Source organism: Brassica napus, chromosome A5, assembly GCF_020379485.1.
Source record: "Brassica napus cultivar Da-Ae chromosome A5, Da-Ae, whole genome shotgun sequence".
NCBI classification, from domain to species: domain Eukaryota; kingdom Viridiplantae; phylum Streptophyta; class Magnoliopsida; order Brassicales; family Brassicaceae; genus Brassica; species Brassica napus.
Genome location: NC_063438.1, coordinates 2118136 through 2141110, shown reverse-complemented (window position 1 = coordinate 2141110; position 22975 = coordinate 2118136). Strand labels below are relative to the sequence as shown.

At 34.3% G+C, this 22975-nt stretch overlaps 3 protein-coding genes, 1 long non-coding RNA gene and 1 pseudogene across 4 annotated transcripts; 1 reads left to right on the top strand and 4 right to left on the bottom strand.

The window, feature by feature from the left end:
• Positions 1 to 252: 252 nt before the first annotated feature.
• Positions 253 to 7378, top strand: LOC106358854 (annotated as a pseudogene).
• Positions 7379 to 7793: 415 nt separating this feature from the next.
• LOC106454545 (defensin-like protein 2) lies at positions 7794 to 8504 on the bottom strand. The gene is made up of 2 exons (XM_013896662.3): positions 8294 to 8504; positions 7794 to 8132 (listed from the first exon to the last, which is right to left on the bottom strand). Exons 1-2 carry the CDS (start codon positions 8358 to 8360, stop codon positions 7894 to 7896), a joined length of 306 nt encoding a protein of 101 aa, XP_013752116.1. The 5' UTR covers positions 8361 to 8504; the 3' UTR covers positions 7794 to 7893.
• Positions 8505 to 11167: 2663 nt separating this feature from the next.
• On the bottom strand, positions 11168 to 11923 carry LOC125609239. Its single transcript, XR_007339647.1, has 3 exons — positions 11770 to 11923; positions 11437 to 11691; positions 11168 to 11349 (listed from the first exon to the last, which is right to left on the bottom strand). It is a non-coding gene; the product is annotated as an uncharacterized LOC125609239 (long non-coding RNA).
• A 3138-nt stretch (positions 11924 to 15061) lies between these two features.
• Positions 15062 to 15741, bottom strand: LOC106454544 (defensin-like protein 2). Its single transcript, XM_013896661.3, has 2 exons — positions 15581 to 15741; positions 15062 to 15411 (listed from the first exon to the last, which is right to left on the bottom strand). Exons 1-2 carry the CDS (start codon positions 15645 to 15647, stop codon positions 15182 to 15184), a joined length of 297 nt encoding a protein of 98 aa, XP_013752115.1. The 5' UTR covers positions 15648 to 15741; the 3' UTR covers positions 15062 to 15181.
• Positions 15742 to 17583: 1842 nt separating this feature from the next.
• On the bottom strand, positions 17584 to 18321 carry LOC106454543 (defensin-like protein 195). Its single transcript, XM_013896660.3, has 2 exons — positions 18061 to 18321; positions 17584 to 17980 (listed from the first exon to the last, which is right to left on the bottom strand). Exons 1-2 carry the CDS (start codon positions 18119 to 18121, stop codon positions 17775 to 17777), a joined length of 267 nt encoding a protein of 88 aa, XP_013752114.1. The 5' UTR covers positions 18122 to 18321; the 3' UTR covers positions 17584 to 17774.
• Positions 18322 to 22975: the final 4654 nt, after the last annotated feature.

Here is a 22975-nt window from a genome sequence, read left to right as displayed (position 1 = left end):
ACGAAGGGTTTATTGACTTGAACTAAAATCTTAAGAGCATCTCCAATGAATTAACGGATTTATGTAATATACAATGAAAATTTAAATGTCGTTTGGAACATTTGAATTTTCTCCACGTACCGTGGCGACTAGGCTAGTACTAAATTGTTGCGTGGCGTTGACGCTTGACTTCAAGTTCACAATAGGTTCCCTTCTCATTACCATCATTGTCTTTGCTTCTCCTATAAAACGCGGAGCTAATGTACCTTCATCTACCTCACACACACACACACAGAAAAAACAACGATGAAGTACGCTAAAACCACATCACGAAATGACCAGTTTGCTTTTTTACTCACAACTCTTTTCTTCCTCATCCTAGCCGTGTCCAAACCGGTTGCCTCTCAGAACTGCGGCTGCGCCTCTGGCTTATGCTGCAGCAGTGCTGGTTTCTGTGGGATGACCGACGAGTACTGCGGCGAGGGATGCAAAGAAGGACCTTGCAAGAACAGCGGTCCCGGAGATCCAACTGTTTTACTTGAAGAAACTGTGACACCTGAGTTCTTTAACTCTATACTAAACCAAGCAACAGGGAGTGACTGCAAAGGTAGAGGATTCTACACCCACGAAACCTTTATGGCTGCAGCTAATGCCTATCCGAGCTTCGGTGCTACCATCTCCAAACGTGAAATCGCTGCCTTCTTTGCTCACGTTGCTCAGGAAACAGGATGTATGTTATTCTCTACATAATTAAATTCATAATTTCTTTTTTGGAACTATAACATCTATACTATATTAAAAAGATTATATAATCAACAGGGAGAGTGTCCACGTCGACATATAAATTCAACCAATGTGGTGTGTTTGTTTGTCCACCTCAGTTACGTTTTGGGCTTTTGAGTTCTGAGATTAGCTGGGCCTTAAGCGTCGTTTTGATACTAGGTTTGAACTTGCTTTCATCTCCGACGGAACCTGAGTTCTGAGAACGTGTTTCATCTTCTTCCTTAGAATTCGAAAAGCTACCAGTAAGTCCTTATTAAATCCATCACCGACGATCTACGATCTTCCCTCATGCAAGGAGGTGGAACTGCGACTATAAAAATGTAAGCTTTCCTACTATGAGAACCATCTCCTGAATTTTGAGTTGATTTGGTTTCATTTTAGATGTGGATATGTTTATTCACGATTCGCGTTTTTGATTCCTTTTTTGTTCACAGTGATTGGAGAGCAGTTTCATTTAACTTCGATATATGACAGTGACAATGATTGCGGCTGTATCAACATCGATGAAGGAGTTCCCGTGATCGGAATGGGTATGTTGATTTGATTCTGATCTGTAGATACCAATCATATATCGCAGTCTCTCTAAAACGTTGGTTAACTAACGGAGGGTGTAGATGGTTTTTTCGTTGATTACATATCAATCGTTTTATGTACCTGATGTTACGGGATTGCTACCGTATTATCTTTGTAAAAGACTGATTTGAGAAATTTTGAATTGTGTAGAGTACAAACTGTCTCAGGTGTTGCAGTTCTCTTGGTCATCATTGAAAAAGTCAGGTATAAATAAACATTGATAAAGAAATAAGCTTTCCATCGACTATCAAATTATTTTTTTCAGGAATACTTTACTGACCTGAAGGCGTTGAAGCCAAACTATGGCAGGTCAGATTTGTTTTCCCCTCCATAATGGCTTTGTATTTCGTTATGTTCCTGTGAGAAACTATGTAAATGGGTAATATAAGTAGCTACCAAGTCCTCTACCCAGCACTAGGATTTGAGTCATAAGTAGTTTGTGAATCTTTAAGAAAGGATAAGACATTCTGACAATAGCTTCAGGCAATCTTAGGACCATTGCCATTATCCAAGTTTCTTAATTTTCGATTCTTGGCTGATGGTTTCTTTTAGCTTAGCAAGTTTAGATTCTAATTTTTTGTCTAGGTTGTTTAGCTGGTTTATGGCCAACTGAACCGGTCATTGGCATAACAAGATGAAACATTGGCCTCCAAAGTTTTATCATTTGTCCTCCAGATTGTTTAACAAAGATATATGTTTTGATTATTTAGTAACTGTTTCAAGTTCCATAAATCTCAGGACTGACCCCTTCTTATGGCATCACGTCGTTTTGGTGATATTCTTGCTGTGAATCCTTTTCAATAACCTGTGTTGCAGTTTTAGTTTATATGTTTTGTGACACATGAATTTCCAATTCACAAGATATAGTTAGGCTTGGCTACACGAATCCATGTGAATCGTTGACCCTGATGAATTGCTGTTTCACAGGTACCAGAGACGCTTCCAGAATAAGCACTCTCTAAGATGAGCACACCACCAAAGAGTGAATCACCAATTTTCACACCTGACGAACTAACTGAAGCTGATGGGTTCGTCTTTGGATTCCCAACAAGGTACGGCATGATGGCTGCTCAGTTCAAAGTCTTCTTGGACACTACCGGTGGACTCCGGAGAACTCAGTCACTTGCTGGTAAACCAGCTGGATCTTCTACAGCAGTGGCTCTCAAGGTGGTAGCCAAGAAACCACTGCGTAAGTTCCCATGAAACCATGAGAGTCGTGAGCCGTAGTTTGTCAATAATAAAGTAGATGTTTTTTTCTCAAGTCATGTTCACGCATACGTGAGGTCAGTAAGTACACAAAACTTTAGCTCATTATGTCTCCGTTTAAACTATAGATTATGATAATTTTTTGAGCTTCTGTGAAACCATGAACTCTTTTTTTTTTTATCAACTACCATGAACCCATATCAAACATAGCAGACACCGTGGTTAATGACATTTCCAGTCCACTAAAAGATCAATCTGCTCATGTCTACATCATTTGTGATGGAGGAAACATTGAAGGATTTGCTACCAAGTCAGCTATATAATAAAGGACTTATGGTCATTGCAAACAACCTTTTTATTAGATTTTAGATGTGTTATATGATTTCTGCAGAATGACTGAGCCTCAGCCTAAGTACTCTACCACAGAGAAGCAAGTTTTGGACATGCTATAATCTCGATAGAGAAATGTACATATGCGCAGTATGGATGGGACAGGAAAAATTTACGTAGTCAGGGCTGGCACCATGTTGTTTTACAACTGGTTATGGCATCCTGATGGTGATTCTACTTCTTTTTCTTGAGAACCTCAATAAATATATCAGTTGCAACATCTACAAATATAACCGTGACTGATAACAGAGACTGACTGCTAATGGTTCTGAGTCATTCCCACTGCACAAAAGAACAAACAAAAAAAAAAGCCAAGTTGAATAATAAGACACAAACCATCCATACATTACGTAAGACGTAGAAGATATACTTTGAATTTACAAAACCATTTAACGTAATAAAAATACAATAAAAGAGTAGATATAGTCATGCACTGAAAAAATCTAAATAGATGTCAAGAACCCAAAGAATATCTACATTTAAAGAAAGAAACACACAACAAAATAATAAGCAACCAAGCTTTGTTGTTGTCAATATTACCCTTCACGCAAGCATCTCTAACCAGTAATATGTCTGATCTGCACTAAATGATTGAACCACTGAAAAGAGAACATCCAATATCAGCATGAAAGTGGAGAAGAGAATGGTAGCAAACAAAACAAACAGTGTAACCTATAACCTATAGGATGAAACAAAACTAAAACCAAGAAGACTTGGATGAATAAGAACAACGAAAACTATAAAGATAATATTTGTGTCATACTGTAGTTATAAAGTTAATAATATATTTTAGAATGAAAAACTAATAAATATAATTATTCTTATGTGTAACAACTACAGTAACTAAAGTAACCAATTAACTTTTGATGTGAGAGATCTAATGTAGAAAATAAATTTGTAAATAATAGTAGAAATAGATAAATAGATATTTTAAATGTACACAATACAATATATATATATATTCATATAATTAATTCAATTAATTAAAACAAAGAGGCTCAAAATCAACATGATATACTATATTTACTATTAAAATTATGGGCTGGAAAAGAGAAAATTATTATTAAACAGTTAAAACACATGATAAAATAAACCAAAACAATAAAAATTTAAAGATCTACACATTTTAAAAAATATGGCTAAACTAAATAGAAAATAAGTCATACGAATTTATAAATAAAATTTATATTATTTCAATATATATAAATGAAAAAGTTCAGATTAACCATTTCAGAAAAAACAAAATGACAAAAATAAAAATTTGTATCCTTGAGAACAAGTAACTTTGTTCAGTATACCCCACTCTGCGGAATTCTTGATAAAATAATACAATAATACTAGGTGTTTGTCCACGATTTCGCAAATGATAATATTATATGAAAAGTACATGATATTTTTATAATGATGTAATTGTTGAATAATAATTAGAAATATTAAAAATTAACATTTAATAAGTTGATATTAAAAAATTTCAGTATATATTTTTAGAAGAGCTGTGAAATTTAAGATAATTACATAAATATAAGACGCTAAAAATATATTTCTTAAATGTAAGTATTATTACAATTGGTTCAAATAATTAGTTGTTAATACCTTTTTGTTTATTTAACACATGGAAAACGAAAACACTCTTACCTGTTCTTGTGTAGTTCCAAAAATATGGTTAGAGGCTTATATAGCTCTGGCTACTTCGTTAATGATTTGTTTTCTTTATGTTTATATAGATCTAATGTAAACAATCAATTCGTGAATAATAGTATAAATATATATTTTAAATTTACACATTACGAAATATTAAATATAATAAATATATTCGTATGATTAATTCATATTAATTAAAAAAAAGAGGGTCAAAATCAACATGATATACTATATTTACTATTAAAAATAATTTAGGCTGGAAAAGAGCAAATTATTATTAAAAAGTTAAAACACATGATAAAATAAACCAAAACAATAAAACTTTAAAGATCAACATATTTTTAAAAATATGGCTAAACTAAATAGAAAATAAGACGTACGAATTTATAAACAAAAAATATATTATTTCAATATATATATATATATATATATGCAAAAGTTCAGATTAACCATTTCTGAAAAAAAAATAACAAAATTAAGAATTCGTACCCTTGAGAACAAGTAACTTTGATCAGTATACCCCACTCCGCGGAACTTTTGATTAACTAATACTAGGTGCTTGCCCGTGATTTTGCGGATAATAATATCATAAGAAAAATACGTGATATGTTTATAATGTTATAATTTTTGAATAATAATTATAAATACTAAAAATTTAACATTTAATAGTTTGATATTCAAAAATTTCAGTACCTATTTTTAGAAGAGCTGTGAAATTTAAAATAATTACATAAATATAAGTCGCTAAAAATATTTTTCTTAAATGTAAGTATTATTACAATTGGTTCAAATAATTAGTTGTTAATACCTTTTTGTTTATTTTAACATGTGGAAAACGAAAAACACTCTTACCATAAAAATGTATTTTTGTGTAGATCCAAGAATATGGTTAGAGGCTTCTATAGCTCTGGCATCTTCGTTGATGATTTGTTTTATTTAAATTTCTTTCATTTGTTTGATTGTTTCCAATTTATTTTAAATTTGATAAAAAAACTAAATTGTTTTTATGTATTTTTTTCAAAACAAAAGTTTCGGGTATGACTAAAAACTCAATTTTATTTTTATATGTGAATAAGGTATTAAACAATCTTAACATTTATAAACCATTCACGCCCAAACATACTTTAAAACCATCAAAGTTGTTATATACACCTCTTACAAATCATCATAAACACACATACAGTGAAAATATACAATAATATGGTTATATATATATATATCACAATAATAGAGTGAAAATATGGATATTGGATTTTTTTGGTCAAAACCAAATTAAGTTGTAGTTTAAAGATTGATTGGATCTGATATTTGATTTTTTGGGGTGTTTCTATTTATTTTGAATCGACTGATGATTGAACCTGTCGAGTTGATTTTTGGGTTTGTATTTCCAGGCTAAATCTCTGTCGTCAACCAAACACTGATCATGAAGAAATCAGCAAACTATCATTTTCAAAAGCCAAGGATAACAGAAAGTCATCATCCAACTTATAATATTATAAGAGACATATAAAAACATACAAATTATATAAATAACACATATAACAAAAAAAAATGTGATGTTGAGATTAATAAAATATTTTATAAATAACTAAATATGTAAAAATATTTTTGAGAATAACTTAGGTTTAAAAAATTATTTAATAATTTCACATTGTTCACTATCCCATACATATTTTAGATAGTAGAAGATAACAAATTGTGAGTTTTACTCATTTTAGTTCAATTTATTATTTATATTTTATAACATAGATGTAATATATTGTAATATACATATAAAATATATGTTATTTGTATATAGCCCCGGGCGTAGCCCGGGCAAAATCTCTAGTTATTTTGATAATTCTCTCGAGTTTCCAATTTTCATATATGGATATTAGATTATTTTGTAATGTATTTATTATTCGTTTCATTTTACGATTATAAACATATACTCCTTTGTTTCATATAGTGTTGTTTTGACATTTTTTCTTGACAAAATGTGTTGATAATTTTGTATAAAATTCTACGTGTCTTAACCTTCGTATTTATTGTAAAAATATTTTTATTTTATAAATATATTTAATTTTCTCAGAGACTATTAGCTAAATAAATGATTCTCAAGGGCACACATCGATTTTAACCTTTTTCTTAACTTATGTGAATAGTATCAAAATTACACATTTTATGAAACAGTGTTTCAGTTTGCTTACCACTAGGATTCGTTTTTTAATCATTTGGTTATATACCTTGTTGCAGTCCTGTGCCACATTGAGGAAGTCGATGGACCAGCGAAGGCCGCACGTGGAGAATACTGTGACACAACAAAACCAGAGTTCCCATGTGTAACAGGAAAGGGCTAATACGGTCGTGGTGCGATCCAGCTCTCTTGGAACTACAACTATGGTCCTTGTGGCAGAGACCTGAACGAGGGAGTCTTATTGGCTACACCAGAGAAAGTGGCTCAAGACCAGGTTCTTGCCTTCAAGGCCTCTTTCTGGTACTGGACCACTAAAGTTCGCTCGAGTTTTAAATCGGGCTTTGGCCCGACAATCAAGGCTGTGAATAGTATGGAGTGTACCGGAACAGGAGTTCCTAGTGAAACAGCTGCTAACAGGATTAGGTACTTTCAAGACTATTGTATGAAGCTTGACGTTCTACCTGGAGAAAACCTCACTTGTTAAGGTTTCTCTCTATCCATCTGAAACAGCCAATGTTGGCAATATAAGAATAAGAGATCACAGAAGAGAAAGTATCATACTAGTATAGTTGTTGTAATAATGTAATCATGAAACGATTTCCATTTATGCATAGGCACATGGGATTTTAGTACAGAGGTTCCATTATTGTGAACTTATCACCAACACACATTGGATGTATCTCACATTTAAATGCATGAATATTCATAAGATGTCACTCCTAGCTTCAATTCGATTTACTGTTAAACACAAACGAAGAAATCACAAAAATAGGTAAGTTTGCAAACTGAAGAAGTGAACTCGTTTTAATACCACACATGAACATGTCGACGATGACACACACAAACAGACACGCGCAATTTTAACACAAGACTGAAACTTTGAACTGCAGCTAAATCGTGTAGCGATTATTTAGCTTAGTTGCAAGTTGTAACCCAAATAAATCATTCTGATAAGAAATATCAGAACGGGTGGTCTGTGTATGAAAGTTAATAATTACTCTCTTCGCCTCTCTACCACAAAACCCATATCTAAAATCAAACCATGTGAACCTCAGATACTTTCAGCGTTTTATTTCACATATTCCTTACTATTACATTATCACTTAGACCACTTATTATTACACAAACCATCACACATGTAGGACTCAGATGACACCATGTAGAATCTGGTCATTAGGTTTGTCACTGCAGTAGTCACATAAGCATTTAAAATCAAAAGCACCGGCATCTCCCGTAATGCATCTTCCACCTTTAGCGTCCTTGTCCTCACGGCATCTTATATAACAAATCGTCGGAAATGTCCTAGGCGCACAGAAGCCGAAACCCACATTCCCGCCGTATTCTTTAAGGCACTCGCTATCCTGCGCTTCTATCTCCGGCGCTTCTGCTCAGTTCATACATAGATAATATTTGAGAAAACCGAAATCATGTATATGTGACAAAACGTGCTGCAATGCAATTACTGAGATAAATACTCTCTAGATCCTAAAGAACCACACAAAGTTTAATAAATATGTGAAATAAATACGGTGTTAGTTACTTTACCAAAAATAACCAAAACGAGGATGAAAATAAGGGTGAAGGAAGAAACTGATTTTGTTGCCATGGCCATTTTATCTCTCCCTATGTGTGCTCTTTACTCTCTCTGTTGAACTTTGGAGTTAATGTATGTGTAAAATGAATCCGGGCGTGCTATTTATCTTTGTGGTTGGAGCAAAAAGTAATCATTAAAGTTATATAGCTGCCATCACTCAGTATTTTTAATATATACTAGAAATTTTACCGTGCTACGCGCGGTTTATTTATCTGTAATATATATATATATATGTATATTTTAAATGTTAAATATAATTTAGAACATCAATTTTATCAATAAATTATTTTTATTTTTGTGTTATATAATTAATTTGTTTCTGAAATAACTTTTTTTTGAAATAACATTAATTTATATTTATATATATATATATATATTAGATGCAAACATAATTAAAGTTTCTATTAATCTGTTAGTAATCATGTCTAACTATTTTGTAAAATTTCAAATATTATATATTTAATATTTTCTAATTTTCTATTATTTATGTATCATATATTTTATTATACATCGTCTGCGTTAATATCAAACTATTATTTGAAGAATAGGTAAATAACCTTATTATATATATATAGATATATATATTAAATGTGTATTTAATTTGAATATTTAAATATTTAAATTTTGGTGACCGATAAGAATGATTCGATAAATTATTGGAGCTGTAATACCGAGAAGAAAATTACTAATTTTCTAAAGTTTGTAAGAACATTTCTTTTTCGACTTTATAATAGAATAGAAAATGAGTTTACTCTATATATAAATAGAGTTTTTTTTTGTTTATTGTTCTATTGTTTATTCTAAGTTAGAATATCATTGGAGTATAACCATATTATATTATAAGATATTTTATTTTGGAAAAAATAGAATAAATTATTGGAAATACTATAAAGCTCACTCAAATAGATTGGTGATGTGCTAACCTATATTGATCTTTACACAAACTTATTTGATATAACATTATAAAAAAAGATGGGAAAATCTTTGGTATATATGATATACTGGAGGTAACAATTTGTTTTTTTAACCAAGTCGCCTGGGTGTTTCCGCCAGGGGTTCGAATAGCATTGGTCCACCCATAGACGCTTTAAGTTGCAAGAAAACCGAGATTTCTATGGGTCTTGCGGGATTAATTTTTGGGTCTAGAAAACTTTTGGGATCTCCACGGTTATCAAAAAAAAAATGTAACCATGAAGATATCTTAACTGCTTTTTAGTTTAATCGCACTGTATATGATTATTTGTTTCAGTGGTACAAACCACAAGCCACAAAGTTCCGTTAACTATTTAGGTTCAAATTTGATAACATCACATAGTGAACTAAGGTTAGGTCAAAATCATGATTCTAGTTTAGTAGTATAGATTGTACGTATATGGTTTACTAACGTAAAATATTTATATAAATTTTACCAATCATCTCATTATATCTGGAGATAATGCTTATGATATCTGCAGTCTTGCAAATAATAATTTTTATAGACTTATAAGCAACTATAACATTTTTCATATACTCAAGAACACAGTAAATAAATAGTTTACTATACCATTGATGGCACCCTTAAAATCAGGAAAACTATAATTATTTGGTCAGAAATTAGGATTAACTCCTCACTGATCATATTGTTATTATTTTTTTTTGTTTGCTCTGCGTTGAACATTTTATATGGTTTTAAATGTTTAGAGATTAATACTCCTGACTACCATATTCTTTTTGGGAAAAATTCAAAATATTCGTTTTAAAATTGGTAAAATACATATACGCAATATATGCAATGAGTAATAAATTTTAAAGTTTGCCTTGTAGTTTTTCGTTTTCGTTCTCACAACATTTCTCTTTAGTGAGATATTTGGTAGTGTAGGTTGCACAATTGATAGGAAGCTAATGATTTTGAGATAGTGTGAACCAGCAAGAAGAACATGTCTTAGTAAGAAACTCCCGTTTGTTTAATATGAGCAGATTCTAAACTTCAAGAATAATATACCTGATGGTCATGTCTTTTTTCATTCAGTCCTTTACAACTAAAGAAAAAACACAATTAGAGTAATTTAAAAAGCGGTAAATCATAGCAAACATAAAAGTCTTCCATATATCAAAACTTATACAGCACGAAAAACCCAACACATATTCTCGTAAAGGAATACCTCAACTTCACAAGTCATTATTCATTACACCAAGAAAATGCAAAAACAGAAAGCTCCAAAAATAGTTTAGATTCTCTCGTGTCCTTGCTGCTGCAGTTAATGATTTCTGCTCCAGTTCCACTTCAAGGTAGCTAGGCAACGCACACTGCCTGCGAGGCTTCTCAAACCGTTTGTTCCTTGATGAACTTGTGTTAGAGGCAGAGATGAGCGCTTTCTTTGTTCCTTGCACCAATCATCTCAAGAACTTACATTCCATAGCTATAAACATCTGTCCTGTGAGTCAAACATATGATACATCACTGTCCTACCCTCTTCTCCTCGAGACTCAAATGTCCTCTCTCTCTCTCTCTCTCTGCGCACCCACAATACTCCAAGTATACACTAATCTCCGGCTTGTATGCGTTCACTCCACTCCAGTGCATGGCTACAGAGAACTTTTGGAATCAAAGAACGGGACCCTTCTCACCAGCTGACTCAGCTCAATAGTGTTGAAGTCATAACCCACAGCTTCAAAGCTAGCGTAGCTAAACCCATCTTCAATGGTCAAAGATGAAGAAAAATTGGAATCTCGAGCTTGGCAAGATTTTTCTCGGGACAAAGACCGCTTCCTAAATGAAAATGAAGGAATGTGCCTGGTAAAGGTCTGTATCCCTGTAGAATGAACTTGTCATGTTCAGTTACTCTTTTGCAACACCAACTTCAAATTACAAAGACAGTTAGATTGTTGAATGCGTCACAAATCTATTATATCTACATACCTCCCATCTTGAAGGTTCATATTTATTTGGATTCATGCCAATCTCAAGATCCAGGTGAACTTACATGAACCAAGTCATCACCTTCCAGCCTTTTGGTATGATGTATGCCTAATTACAGAAACATAGAAATGAATATACAAAAAGGGTTTAAAGATTGTTTGTTGTGTTCCATGTAGGCGATGAGCATAGACTGACCGTTCATTTGGCCATCCCTCTTTGCTTCCCGGAAGGCCTTAGATAGAATGTACCCAAAGTGTCTCATCAGAACCTTCATAAAAAGCCTCATTTTGTATTCAGTGAGAGAATATGTAACGAATCATACCTTTTTAAAAACACCATAAACTTGTTTTGCAATGAGGCACCTGTGATAGTTAGTCCATTTTACATGTCTCTTTTAAGAGTCAAATCCTGGTCCGGTGCTCAATTTTCAACAATAGCATCTTGTTCTCCCTGTGTAGAATGAAATCACTATTAAAGCTTGTAAAGTGAAATGGAAAAGGATTATAAAAACATATATTCTCATGTTACCTCTAACTTCTGGAGAATCTTAGGGTGTTCCTGCAGAGAAATGGAAGCCCAAATAATGGTGAGTCCAGAGGATTCATGGCCTGTACTAATAATATATATCAAAAAAGCATCGATAATTTTCTGTTTCTCTAGAGTTCTTCCATTCTCTTCTTTATTATCATTAGATTATCCAGCATGTCTTATTCATTGGAGTTCAGAGTAGCCAGCATAGATCTAAGACTTTAGGAGCATTTTACGAATCTGCTGAGAAAGTTATATATTTGGAGATTCAAAAAGGATCTTCATTGTTTTTTTTTTTGAATATAAATTCCTGCCTGAAAAATTCAAAAAGCTTATTTAAAAAGATTGGAAATTTAATGGGAAAGTGAAAGTATAACATACAAATGAAAACTACGGCCAAAGAAAACAGAATTATGATTCTAAGCTCAATTAATCTCACAAAATTACTATTCTTCACAAGTCTAACAGGAGAAGAACAGATATGCAACAAAATAGGAGCCTTACCACCACATCATTAAACCAAATCGAGCAAAGACTTGCGTTACCTAAACCGAAACCAGGAAGCTAGGCTGTAAGAAAAGTGTTCCCAAAATAAATCCCTTACACATCTCCTGGTGTGAAAAAAAGAAGAAGAAAAACTAAATCAGCATTGATAAAGAATAAATCAGTGGGAGCATCGCAAGAGCAATGGCAAACAACGGCTGCTAAGATCAACAGGGCAGTTTAATTGAAACTAACACTATTTTGGTTAATTGAATAAGGAATTACCAAACAAAGGCAAGATAGTGGGTCATGCCTTTAGTATTTGCTAAAGAACAAATAGCTTCATCCATGAAGACAAAAGTACCAGCAAGTGAACTTGCCTTTTGGTTTCATCGCTATAGTGTCAACTTCTTGAGATGAGGTTTTCGGGATTGAATGGAAGCAATTTAAGACAAAGTGGTTTATAAAGAAAGAGAAAGAGAAGAAGGTGAAACGAACTCATTAAGAAGTATTGAAGAACACCATTGATTGATAGCAGATGAGACTCAGCTCAGTAACGGAGATTTGATGAAGAGGAAAGTAGAAGACGAAGTCGAAGGATGATCTTGGGCCTTTAACATGTATAATGAACCCAGCAAAGAGAGTAATTTTTATTTTCTACAGAAATTAATATGACATGGCAGTTTGGACGATTTTTAGTGGATGAATTTTAAATCTGACGTGGACAGATTCTCCTTTCAGCATATTTCCCTTTTAGTATTGTTAGATATATATATATATATATGAGTTTTATCTACTTTTTTGAGTTTTTCATATGCCTGAAAAACGTGATAAAATTGATTTGTTTGTAATATGAAAGGTTTTCTTGAAAGAATTATTACTCTAGGCCCAGCCCAGTATTAATTTAAAAGCCGAATTGAACCAGTAAATTGAACAAACCCGAGATAAATCAAGAACCGAACCAGGAACTACTCCACCAGGTGCAAACTTTACTTCCTACCCCTAACCAGGAGCCGAGCCAGCTTGTTTTTACTTATTACGAAGCTCTGATGCAGAGAATCAACTGCATGGTCAATATTCATCTGTTCTGATGAACCACTTTTAACTTAATTCGATGAGTCTTTTGCTTATGCGATTTGAAGTTTGTTATTTTCTTCTCCTACATCGACTATGATGCATCTCTATGTTAGTAATTATGAGTTGCATATACTTAGTAGGATCATTTTTCTACTCCTATCCACCAACTTGGACCGCTGCTCTCAAGGTATGAATGGCATCCACCACATTGTCACACATTCGCACTCACCCTCATTGCACTTTCAAAGGCCGTTCTGCATCCATATAGGAGTATCTCTGTTTGTCATAAATAAAAATATACTACCATTTAATATATTTCTCTTTATTATCATTGTTAATAATTATATAATGTAGAAACGGTTTAAAATATATCGATAAAAACATATGTCAAAACATAAACTTATTGTTTTCAACCATGTCACAGGCTTAATTTATATCATTCATCTTGACCATAAATTATTTCTTAACAAACGTGACATTCACAAATTCATCTTTGACCGCTATATTAGCTGCAAAAGAATTGGACAGCTATTCCTTTTTTCCATATATTAAATAGTATTTTGACTTAATACATTTGATTAAGATGTAGCTGTATAAATTTTACTGTAAAATTTAGTCTATAAAATATTTTGATGTATATGTATCTAATGTACTTTTAGAAACTAAATGAAAACATAAATAAATTTTACAGCTATATTTTTTTTGTTTTAGAAAATAAAGTTCCTATAACTTTTTTTTTATTTTTGACTTTAACTTTTAAAATTAATTAAAATATGATTGGTAATTTGTTTAGTTGTAAATATAAATTAAAGCAAAATCCATTTAATACTGTCCAACCAATCATTCCATAATAAATTTAAATTTCTGGTTGTCAAAAAAATATATTTAAATTTCTGATATATATTAGAGAATATAATGCCACAAATAATAACAAAATCATGTTTGTAGGTTAACGAAGATATTAATAGAACACTGATTGCCCGACAGCCAATTACTTCAGTAAATGTAATTCAAAAGAATTGGGCTAAAACACAATTTAAAATATTATTGGAAAATAGTAAACATTGATATGAACATGCAGTAGCGGAGTTAGAAATATTTTTGACTAAGTTCATAATATAAATTTAATATTTAAATTAGATATATATATATATATATATATATATTGTAACAAAAATATTTTTACAAATTAATAGGGGCATGCAAAAATTTAAATATAAATTAGTGGAATCAAACGCCAAATTTTGACTAAATATTATAGTAATTTTTAGAAACAAACACACTAAAAAAAAGTTTTCCCAATTTTAGTGGGGTCTTTCTTTGCCTCCGCCTTTGCGAACATGTATGTTGTGACGAACCAGATATCTTTATGGACCGGTAACAAAAACATTTTTGTAAATTACGTTTAGTTTGCGAAATGCTCGGAACCAAGATTTAGATAATTATAAACATTTTAAGTTAATTTTAATAAAAGATCGATAACTTTTTTAACAAATCGACAATTTTAAAGCTATATTATTTATGTATAATTGCTGTTTAAAATTTAGGAATCAAGAATGGTCTGGGTGTTTTTTAAACGGCCCTGATTCCTGATCATTGAATTAGCCGTAAATTAATCGAAAGGCAGGCAGATACAATCACATACCTACTAGGCTACTATACGTGGATGCTAAATGAAAGATTTTAAAACAAATGTTGATTTTTTTTCATGCGAGCTTCAGATAAATCCATATCTTCAAACCATGGGAGCCTCATTACTTCGGGCTTTTTATTTCACATATTCGCCATTTACATGGTACTTGGAACTTTTCCACGTATATTATTACACAAACCATGATTACACATGCAGGATTCAAATTCCACCACGTAGAATCTTGCCATTAGGTATGTCGCTGCAGTAGTCGCATAAGCATTTAACATCAGAATCACCCCAAATGCATGTTCCACCTAGTGCGCCCTTGTCCTTACGGCAATTTGTATAACAAAACGACGGAAATATCTCAGGCGCACAGAAGCTAAAACCCACATCGCCGCCGTATTCTTTTAGGCACTCGTCATCCTGCGCTTCTATCTCCGGCACTTCTGCTCATTATATATAGAAAGAGCATTTAAGCAAACAGAAATCACATTGTATATATATATTTATTGTAAAAGAAATCAAATTGTATATAATAAAACGTGCTCTCTGGATCATAAGAATGACATAAAGTTTAACAAATATGTGAAATTAATACGGAGTTAGTTAGTTTACCAAAGATAACCAAAACGAGGATGAAAATGATGGCGAAAGAAGAAACTGATTTGGTTGCGAATGCCATCTTTTCTGATCTATCGATCTCTCTACGCTTTACCGTATGTGTAAAATGAACTCGGGGTATGTTATTTATCTTATCGTTGGGGCAAATAAATTATCATTAAAGTCGTTTAGCTGTCATCGATCTCACCTAATTTTCATTTTCTTATAGTTTTCGTTCCACTTAAACGTGGCAAATTTTGATTTATTTTTAATTTCAACTTTTGTATTTTCATCTGTTTTTACTATTTAAGTTCAAAAGAAATCAATGATGAAATCTATGCTAAAAATAAGTTGGATTTTATCAATATATTGATACCATAATGATCTTGTTTTGTGTTTTGACAATCGAAATGTTTTTGCATCACAACGGACTACAGTCACTCACTGCATATATACAATAAAAGTTATTCAGATAAAGATAGATCTTTTTCTTTGGTCAAATATGTTTTAAGGAAGCTTCTTCAAAGAAATTTTTTTTAGTATCAATATGTGTAACTATTATAACGAAAATCAGAGTAAAATGAGCTTTTCTATAATTACAAAAGTCGGTAAAAACAAAAACATTTCCAAAAACTTAGAGGAAAACAAGTAGAATGAAATTATAAATTAAAAGATAAAGAAGAAGAAACTATTAGAAAATTAAAAGCCATCGGAGCAGACTCTCCACTGGCGGCCACTTAGTAATTTAAATTAAACTATATAAATCATATTATATATCCTAATCTGAAAGATAGATTCGAATATATCCTAAAGACGTGACAAAGGATGTAAAAAAAAAAGACAAAAGTTGACTTTTTCTTTTAAATAAAATTTCCACTAATTGTATCAGCAAAAAGCTAGCATCAAGAGCCCAATACAAAGTAGAAAGTTTAAGTCTACTCCGGATTAAAACTGCTTTGTCCTAGCCTCCTAGGGGTCGATGTGATGCCAAGGCCGGCTCTGCTCTGTATTAATAATTCTGAGTTCCATACTTGCATATACTTATTAGGATCATCATTTGTGTGCTCCAGAGCCCTGTCCACCAACTTGGACCGACGCTTGCAAGGTATGAATGCTATCCACCACATTGTACACATAGTAACGGTCCAGGCTATATAAGGATTATAAGCTATATTTTTTTAAAAGACTGCTAATGACATACTCATGGTTCGAACTCTAGGTGCATGGGTTCATACTTCCCTGATAATGCTACTAGACTATAATGAAAATAACCGAAAATCGTATATATATTTTTAGGGCTGGAAGCCCATACTTCTACGGCTTCCTTTCAGAGCCGGGCCTATATACACACTCATTGCAATTCCTAAGGCTGTTTTTTGATATATTTGGATTCATACATCTTTATTTGTAATAAATAAAAATATACTACCATTTTAATAACTTTCTCCTTACTTTTTACATATAATTTAGACATAGATAAGTGTGAAAATAGACTATAACAAAAACTAGATTATAATCTTATGTTGTCAAATACAAAACCACCATGTCTTTGTCAACCATGCCACAGTCTTAACTTATGTAATTCATTTTTAATCGTAAGCTGGCCTATTTCTTATCCGTATGTCACACTCAAAGAAATTATCTTTGACCGCTAGATTGGCTACAAAACAGTTGGACGGCGTTCCTTAGTCTTTTTTTTTTAATGGTGTTTTTGACTTAATACACACATTTTAAAAATGTAATATATGTACATGCATATTATTTTATATTTGAATAAAGGGGGAATATAATAAAACAATTAAAAATCATGTTTTTAGGTTAACTTAACCAAGATATTGTTAGAACACTGATTGCCCAAATGTCAGATTACTTTGACGTCGCCGCCTGGTTCAGTAAATGTAATTCAAAAGAGTTTGGCTACAACACAATTTAAAATGGGGTTAAAATCATTTCGGAGAGCGTAGTAAACGTAGATATGAACATGTGGATGCCAAGGTATTACCAAAGGAGTCAAAGTATTACCAAACTTATTTTATTACACATAGAAAGTCGTACTTTTACATTATTCTTTCTTTCACATTACATCATCATACATTTATTTTGGGACCATTCACATTCATTATTAGATTTTACTACACAAACCAAACGATCCAAACATAGCATTTGCGTTTGCAAGCCATAGTGTATTAACGATGCTTAGACGTTGTGATTAGGGTTGATCGTTGCAGTAGTCGCATAAGCACGTAACGTTAGTTCCTTGTCCCCAACGGCATCTTCCACCTTTAGCCCCCTTGTTCTCACGGCATCTTGTGTAACAAAACGTCGGAAATATCCGAGGCGCACAGAAGCCGAAGCCAACATCACCACCGTATTCTCTCAAGCACTTGCTATCTTGCGCTTCTATCTCTGGCATGTCTGTCATAACAAAAGAAAACAAAACCATACCAATTAAGAGTAAAATGAAGATACTAGCAAAGTCTGTCTAAGTAACATACCAGAGATAACTAAGAAGAAGATGAAGAAGACAACGAAGATGGAAAGTGGTTTTATCGCCATTGTCACTTTTGCTAAAAATGTCTCACTTTGGGGTTTGTTTTGATATGCCGTGAACACTTGCTGCTGCTGGTGGTGCTATTTATAGTTTGTGAGTTTCACGATTGTAGTCTTAAGAATCACAATAATAAGAATTTGCTCTCTTATTAATCTTAAGGAAAATCCTCTCAAAACCTTAAGCTATCTCTCACACAATCACAAAACTCATAAGGGATGCAACATGCTTTGCAACTCCTTATATATAACTCACAATTTCCTAATCTCACTAGGAATCATATAAATAGATAATTTCCTATTCCATAACTCGGTAGGAAATAAATAGCTTGCTCTCCAAGCTACTTCAAGCTTATCCCAACATTCTCCCCCTTAAGCTTGAACTCATTTCTTGATAACTCTTCAATGCCAATCAAACTTCTCATCTCTGAAAACCGAATCCTTGCAAGAGCCTTCGTCAGAATGTCGGCTCTTTGCTCGCTCCCGGCTACATGTTCGACGTCGATTAATCCTCTATCAATACACTCTCGTATGAAGTGATATCGTCTATGAATGTGCTTGCTTCGCCCATGAAACACTGGATTCTTTGTGAGAGCTATAGCCGATTTGTTGTCAATGCGAATCATCACCCTCTCACTCGTTTCTCCAATTATCTCACCAAGAAGTTCTTGTAACCAAATAGCTTGCTTGGCTGCCTCCGTTGCTGCCATGAACTCTGCTTCACAAGATGATAGCGCCACAGTTTCCTGTTTTTGAGAACACCAAGTAATAGGAGAATCTCTGAAATAGAACATATGTCCAGTTGTGCTTCTCCCATCATCTTCATCAACATTGTGACTTGCATCACTATATCCGACGAGTTTGGAATTAGTTCCCCTCCGAAACACGAGTCCACACGAAAGAGTTCCCTTTAAATAACGTAACACTTGTTTCATAGCTGCAGCATGCGACGTTTTTGGTTCAGCCATGTACCTACTCATCACTCCAACCGAATAGGAGAGGTCGGGTCGAGTGTGAAGAAGGTACCTAAGACACCCAATAACTCTTCGGTATTCCCTCTCATCTACGCTTTTCTCTCCTTGAGCTTTCGAGAATTTTAAACTCGGATCCATTGGTACATGAACCATATTACAGTCTTGCATCTTTGTTTCCTCCAAAATCTTTTTAGCATATCTCTCTTGCTTCAATGTTATCCCTTCACCATGTTGATCAACTTCAATACCTAGGTAATACGTAAGTTTACCTAAATCACTCATCTCAAAACGACCAGACATTCCTTTCTTGAAGTCGTCAATCATCTCTCGATTTGCTCCGGTTACAAGAAGGTCATCAACGTACACGGCTACGAGAAGAACAACTCGGTTTTGCTCCTGACGTCGATACAGCGCAGGCTCCTTGTCACATTTAACGAATTTCAACTCTCCTAGCACTTTGTTTAACTTCTCGTTCCATGCCCTTGGTGCTTGACGCAACCCATAAAGTGCTTTATTTAGTTTGTATACTTTGCTCTCCTCTCCTTTTGCTACAAATCCCTCAGGCTGAGACACATATACCTCTTCTTTCAAGTCACCATGGAGGAACGCAGTCTTGACGTCTAGATGATGTACTTCCCAGCCTCTTGACGCTGCCAAGGATAGTATGAATCGAACCGTTTCAATGCGTGCCACAGGCGCGAAGACTTCATCAAAGTCAATTCCATGGCGTTGAATGTAACCCTTTGCTACTAGTCTAGCTTTGTATTTGTTTATGCTTCCGTCGGAGTTCCGTTTGACTTTGAAAATCCATTTTAAACCGATTGCTTTAGCTCCTGCAGGCAACTCAACTAGATCCCAAGTCTTGTTCTTAATTATAGACTTTATCTCATCGTCACAGGCATCTCTCCAAACTTTCTTCTCTTTAGCTTCTTCAAAATCCCATGGTTCATCATTTATACTCAGCAACAGGCGCTCTCCTTCGACCTCTGCGAGTAAGATATAGTCATCTAGATAGCTAGGCTTTCTGGTCTCTCTTAGAGACCTTCTCAAACCTGTGTTCTCAGCTACGCTCTCCTCTTCTTCTTGGTTCTCAAGGTCGTGATCAGGTGTTGTTGTATTTTCTTCCTCGTCTTCTCGCTTATTACCAACTTCTCCCTCGTCGACGCCATGATTTCCATATTCTCCAATCTCAACGCTGAACGTTCCTGTATCTTCTTTATCACAGTTCTTCCAATCCCATTTCTTATTTTCATCAAATATTACATCTCTGCTAACTGCTACCTTTCTATTTATTGGGTCTAGTAGCCGGTAAGCTTTTGATCCAGGTTCCGTGCCGAGGTGTACCAACATCCGTGATCTATCATCTAGTTTCCGAAGGTGAGGAGTATCGACCTTTGTATGAGCGATGCATCCAAATATACGAACATGCTCGATGTTCGGTTTTCTTCCTTTGTATGCCTCGTACGGCGTTTGTAGTACAAGTACACGAGTGGCTACTCGATTGATGATATACGTGGCGTGTCTTACTGCTTCACCCCATAGGTAGTTGGGTAGATCCATATGCTTCAAGATACTTCTCGTCATGCCTAAAAGAGTTCTGTTGCGTCTTTCTACCACCCCGTTCTGTTGAGGCGAGTAGGGAGCTGTGAGTTGTCTTGCAATGCCAACGGATTCACAGTAGCTTGAAAATTCGTTTGATGTAAACTCTCCGCCTCTGTCACTTCTGAACGTACCAATAGTTTCTTTTGTTTCTTGCTCGACGATGGCTTTAAACTTTTTAAACTTCTCAAACGCTTCCCCTTTCTCTTTTAGAAGTATCGACCACATGTAGCGAGAATAGTCGTCTATGAGTACGAATATATACCTTTTCTGTGAAGGCGTGACGGGTGTGATCGGGCCACATAAGTCTCCATGGATGAGTTCAAGAGCTCTCTTTGCTCGAAAAGTAGTAGCGTGTGGGAATGGAAACCTCGCTTGTTTCCCAAGCAAACACGATGAGCAGGTGTCTTTCTCAACTTCAATCTTAGGGATTCCTGTAACAAGCTCCTTATTGATCATTAAGCGCATTGATTCTCTTCCTATGTGCCCCAATCTCGCATGCCACTTTGCAGAATCACTTGTTGCAGTAAGTTGTAGACATCTCTCGCTGACTATGTCCATTAGAACCTTATACAATCGATTTCTTGATCTCTTTGCCTTCACTATTAGCTTGTCATCCTTGTCCCTTAGCGTGAGCACATCATCTTTCATCCTTACATCACAACCAGACTCAGTAGCTTGTCCCAAACTAATTATGTTACTCTTCAAATCTGGTATATAGTAGACATCGCTTAAGATTTTCTTTCCTCCATCTTTGCTGTAAAATAATATCGAGCCTTTTCCCTTTATGTCGATACGGGAGTCATCGCCAAATCTCACTTTCCCAGTAATAGTTTCATCAATTCCTTTGAAGTAGCTTCGATTTCCAGTCATGTGATTACTTGCCCCGTTATCTAAGTACCACACATTATCCTTCTCTGAGTTTGATTCAAGGTCTTGAGGCTTGACATTCTTTTCGTTGAGATAAACAACTTCGTGCACCATCAATTCTTCAGCTTCCTGTGTGTTAGTATTGGTGTTGTTGTTGTTTGTCTCGGTAATCTCTTGTAGCTTTAGAAGTCGGTCAGGACATGTGGATGCATAATGTCCGTTTTTATCACAGCGGAAGCAAGTGATCTTTGAGAGGTCGAAGTTTTCATAGTTCCTATCATTGTAATATCGACCTCGCCCTCTGCCTCGGTTGTAGTAACGTCCTCCACGTCCACGACCTCTATAATAGCTATTGTTGTCACGGTTGGAAGAGGATTGCTGCGAGTCCATATTTGCATACATAAGCTTGTTTTGCGTTTCTGGCTCTGCTTCTTCCTCCTCTTTCACTCTTTCTTCATAAGCCTTCAATCTCCCGATGATATCCTCGAAACTCGTAGTCTTTAGATCAAGAACTTGTTCCAACGATGCAACAATGTGTATAAACTTCTTCCGCGGGAGACTTGACAAAAATTTCTTCACCAGCTTTGTCTCCTCAATATTTTCACCTAGAGCCGTTGACTTGGCTGCGATTTCGGATAGCTTTCCGACGAAGTCATCGATAGTGTCGTTATCTTTCATCTTTAATCTTTCGAACTCAGCCATTAATGTTTGTAGTCTTGCTTCACGAACACGATCTGCCCCCATGTATCGAGATTTAATTGCATCCCAAACTTTCTTCGCAGTCTCCAATTCTCCTACTTGTAGTATGAGTGCTTCGGGTATAGATTGAAAGATTAGGGCCGTGGCCATATTGTTCTTCTCACTGTCATCAGATTCATTCTCCACTGTTTCCCATACTTTGTGAACTTTAAGCAGCACCTTGATTCTAATTGCCCAAACGGTGTAGTTCGTTGCCGTAAGCATCGGACATGTTATCTTGGAGGGTCCTCCCCCTTCCTTCCTTGCCACGACAATATCTCCCATTATCAAAGATCGCACAATAACCTAGAATGCTCTGATACCAAATATAGTTTGTGAGTTTCACGATTGTAGTCTTAAGAATCACAATAATAAGAATTTGCTCTCTTATTAATCTTAAGGAAAATCCTCTCAAAACCTTAAGCTATCTCTCACACAATCACAAAACTCATAAGGGATGCAACATGCTTTGCAACTCCTTATATATAACTCACAATTTCCTAATCTCACTAGGAATCATATAAATAGATAATTTCCTATTCCATAACTCGGTAGGAAATAAATAGCTTGCTCTCCAAGCTACTTCAAGCTTATCCCAACACTATTTATATTCATCTTTAGGACCAAACCGTTTTGCTTAGTGGTATTGAAACCGAACCATACCAAAACTAAACCAGTAAGA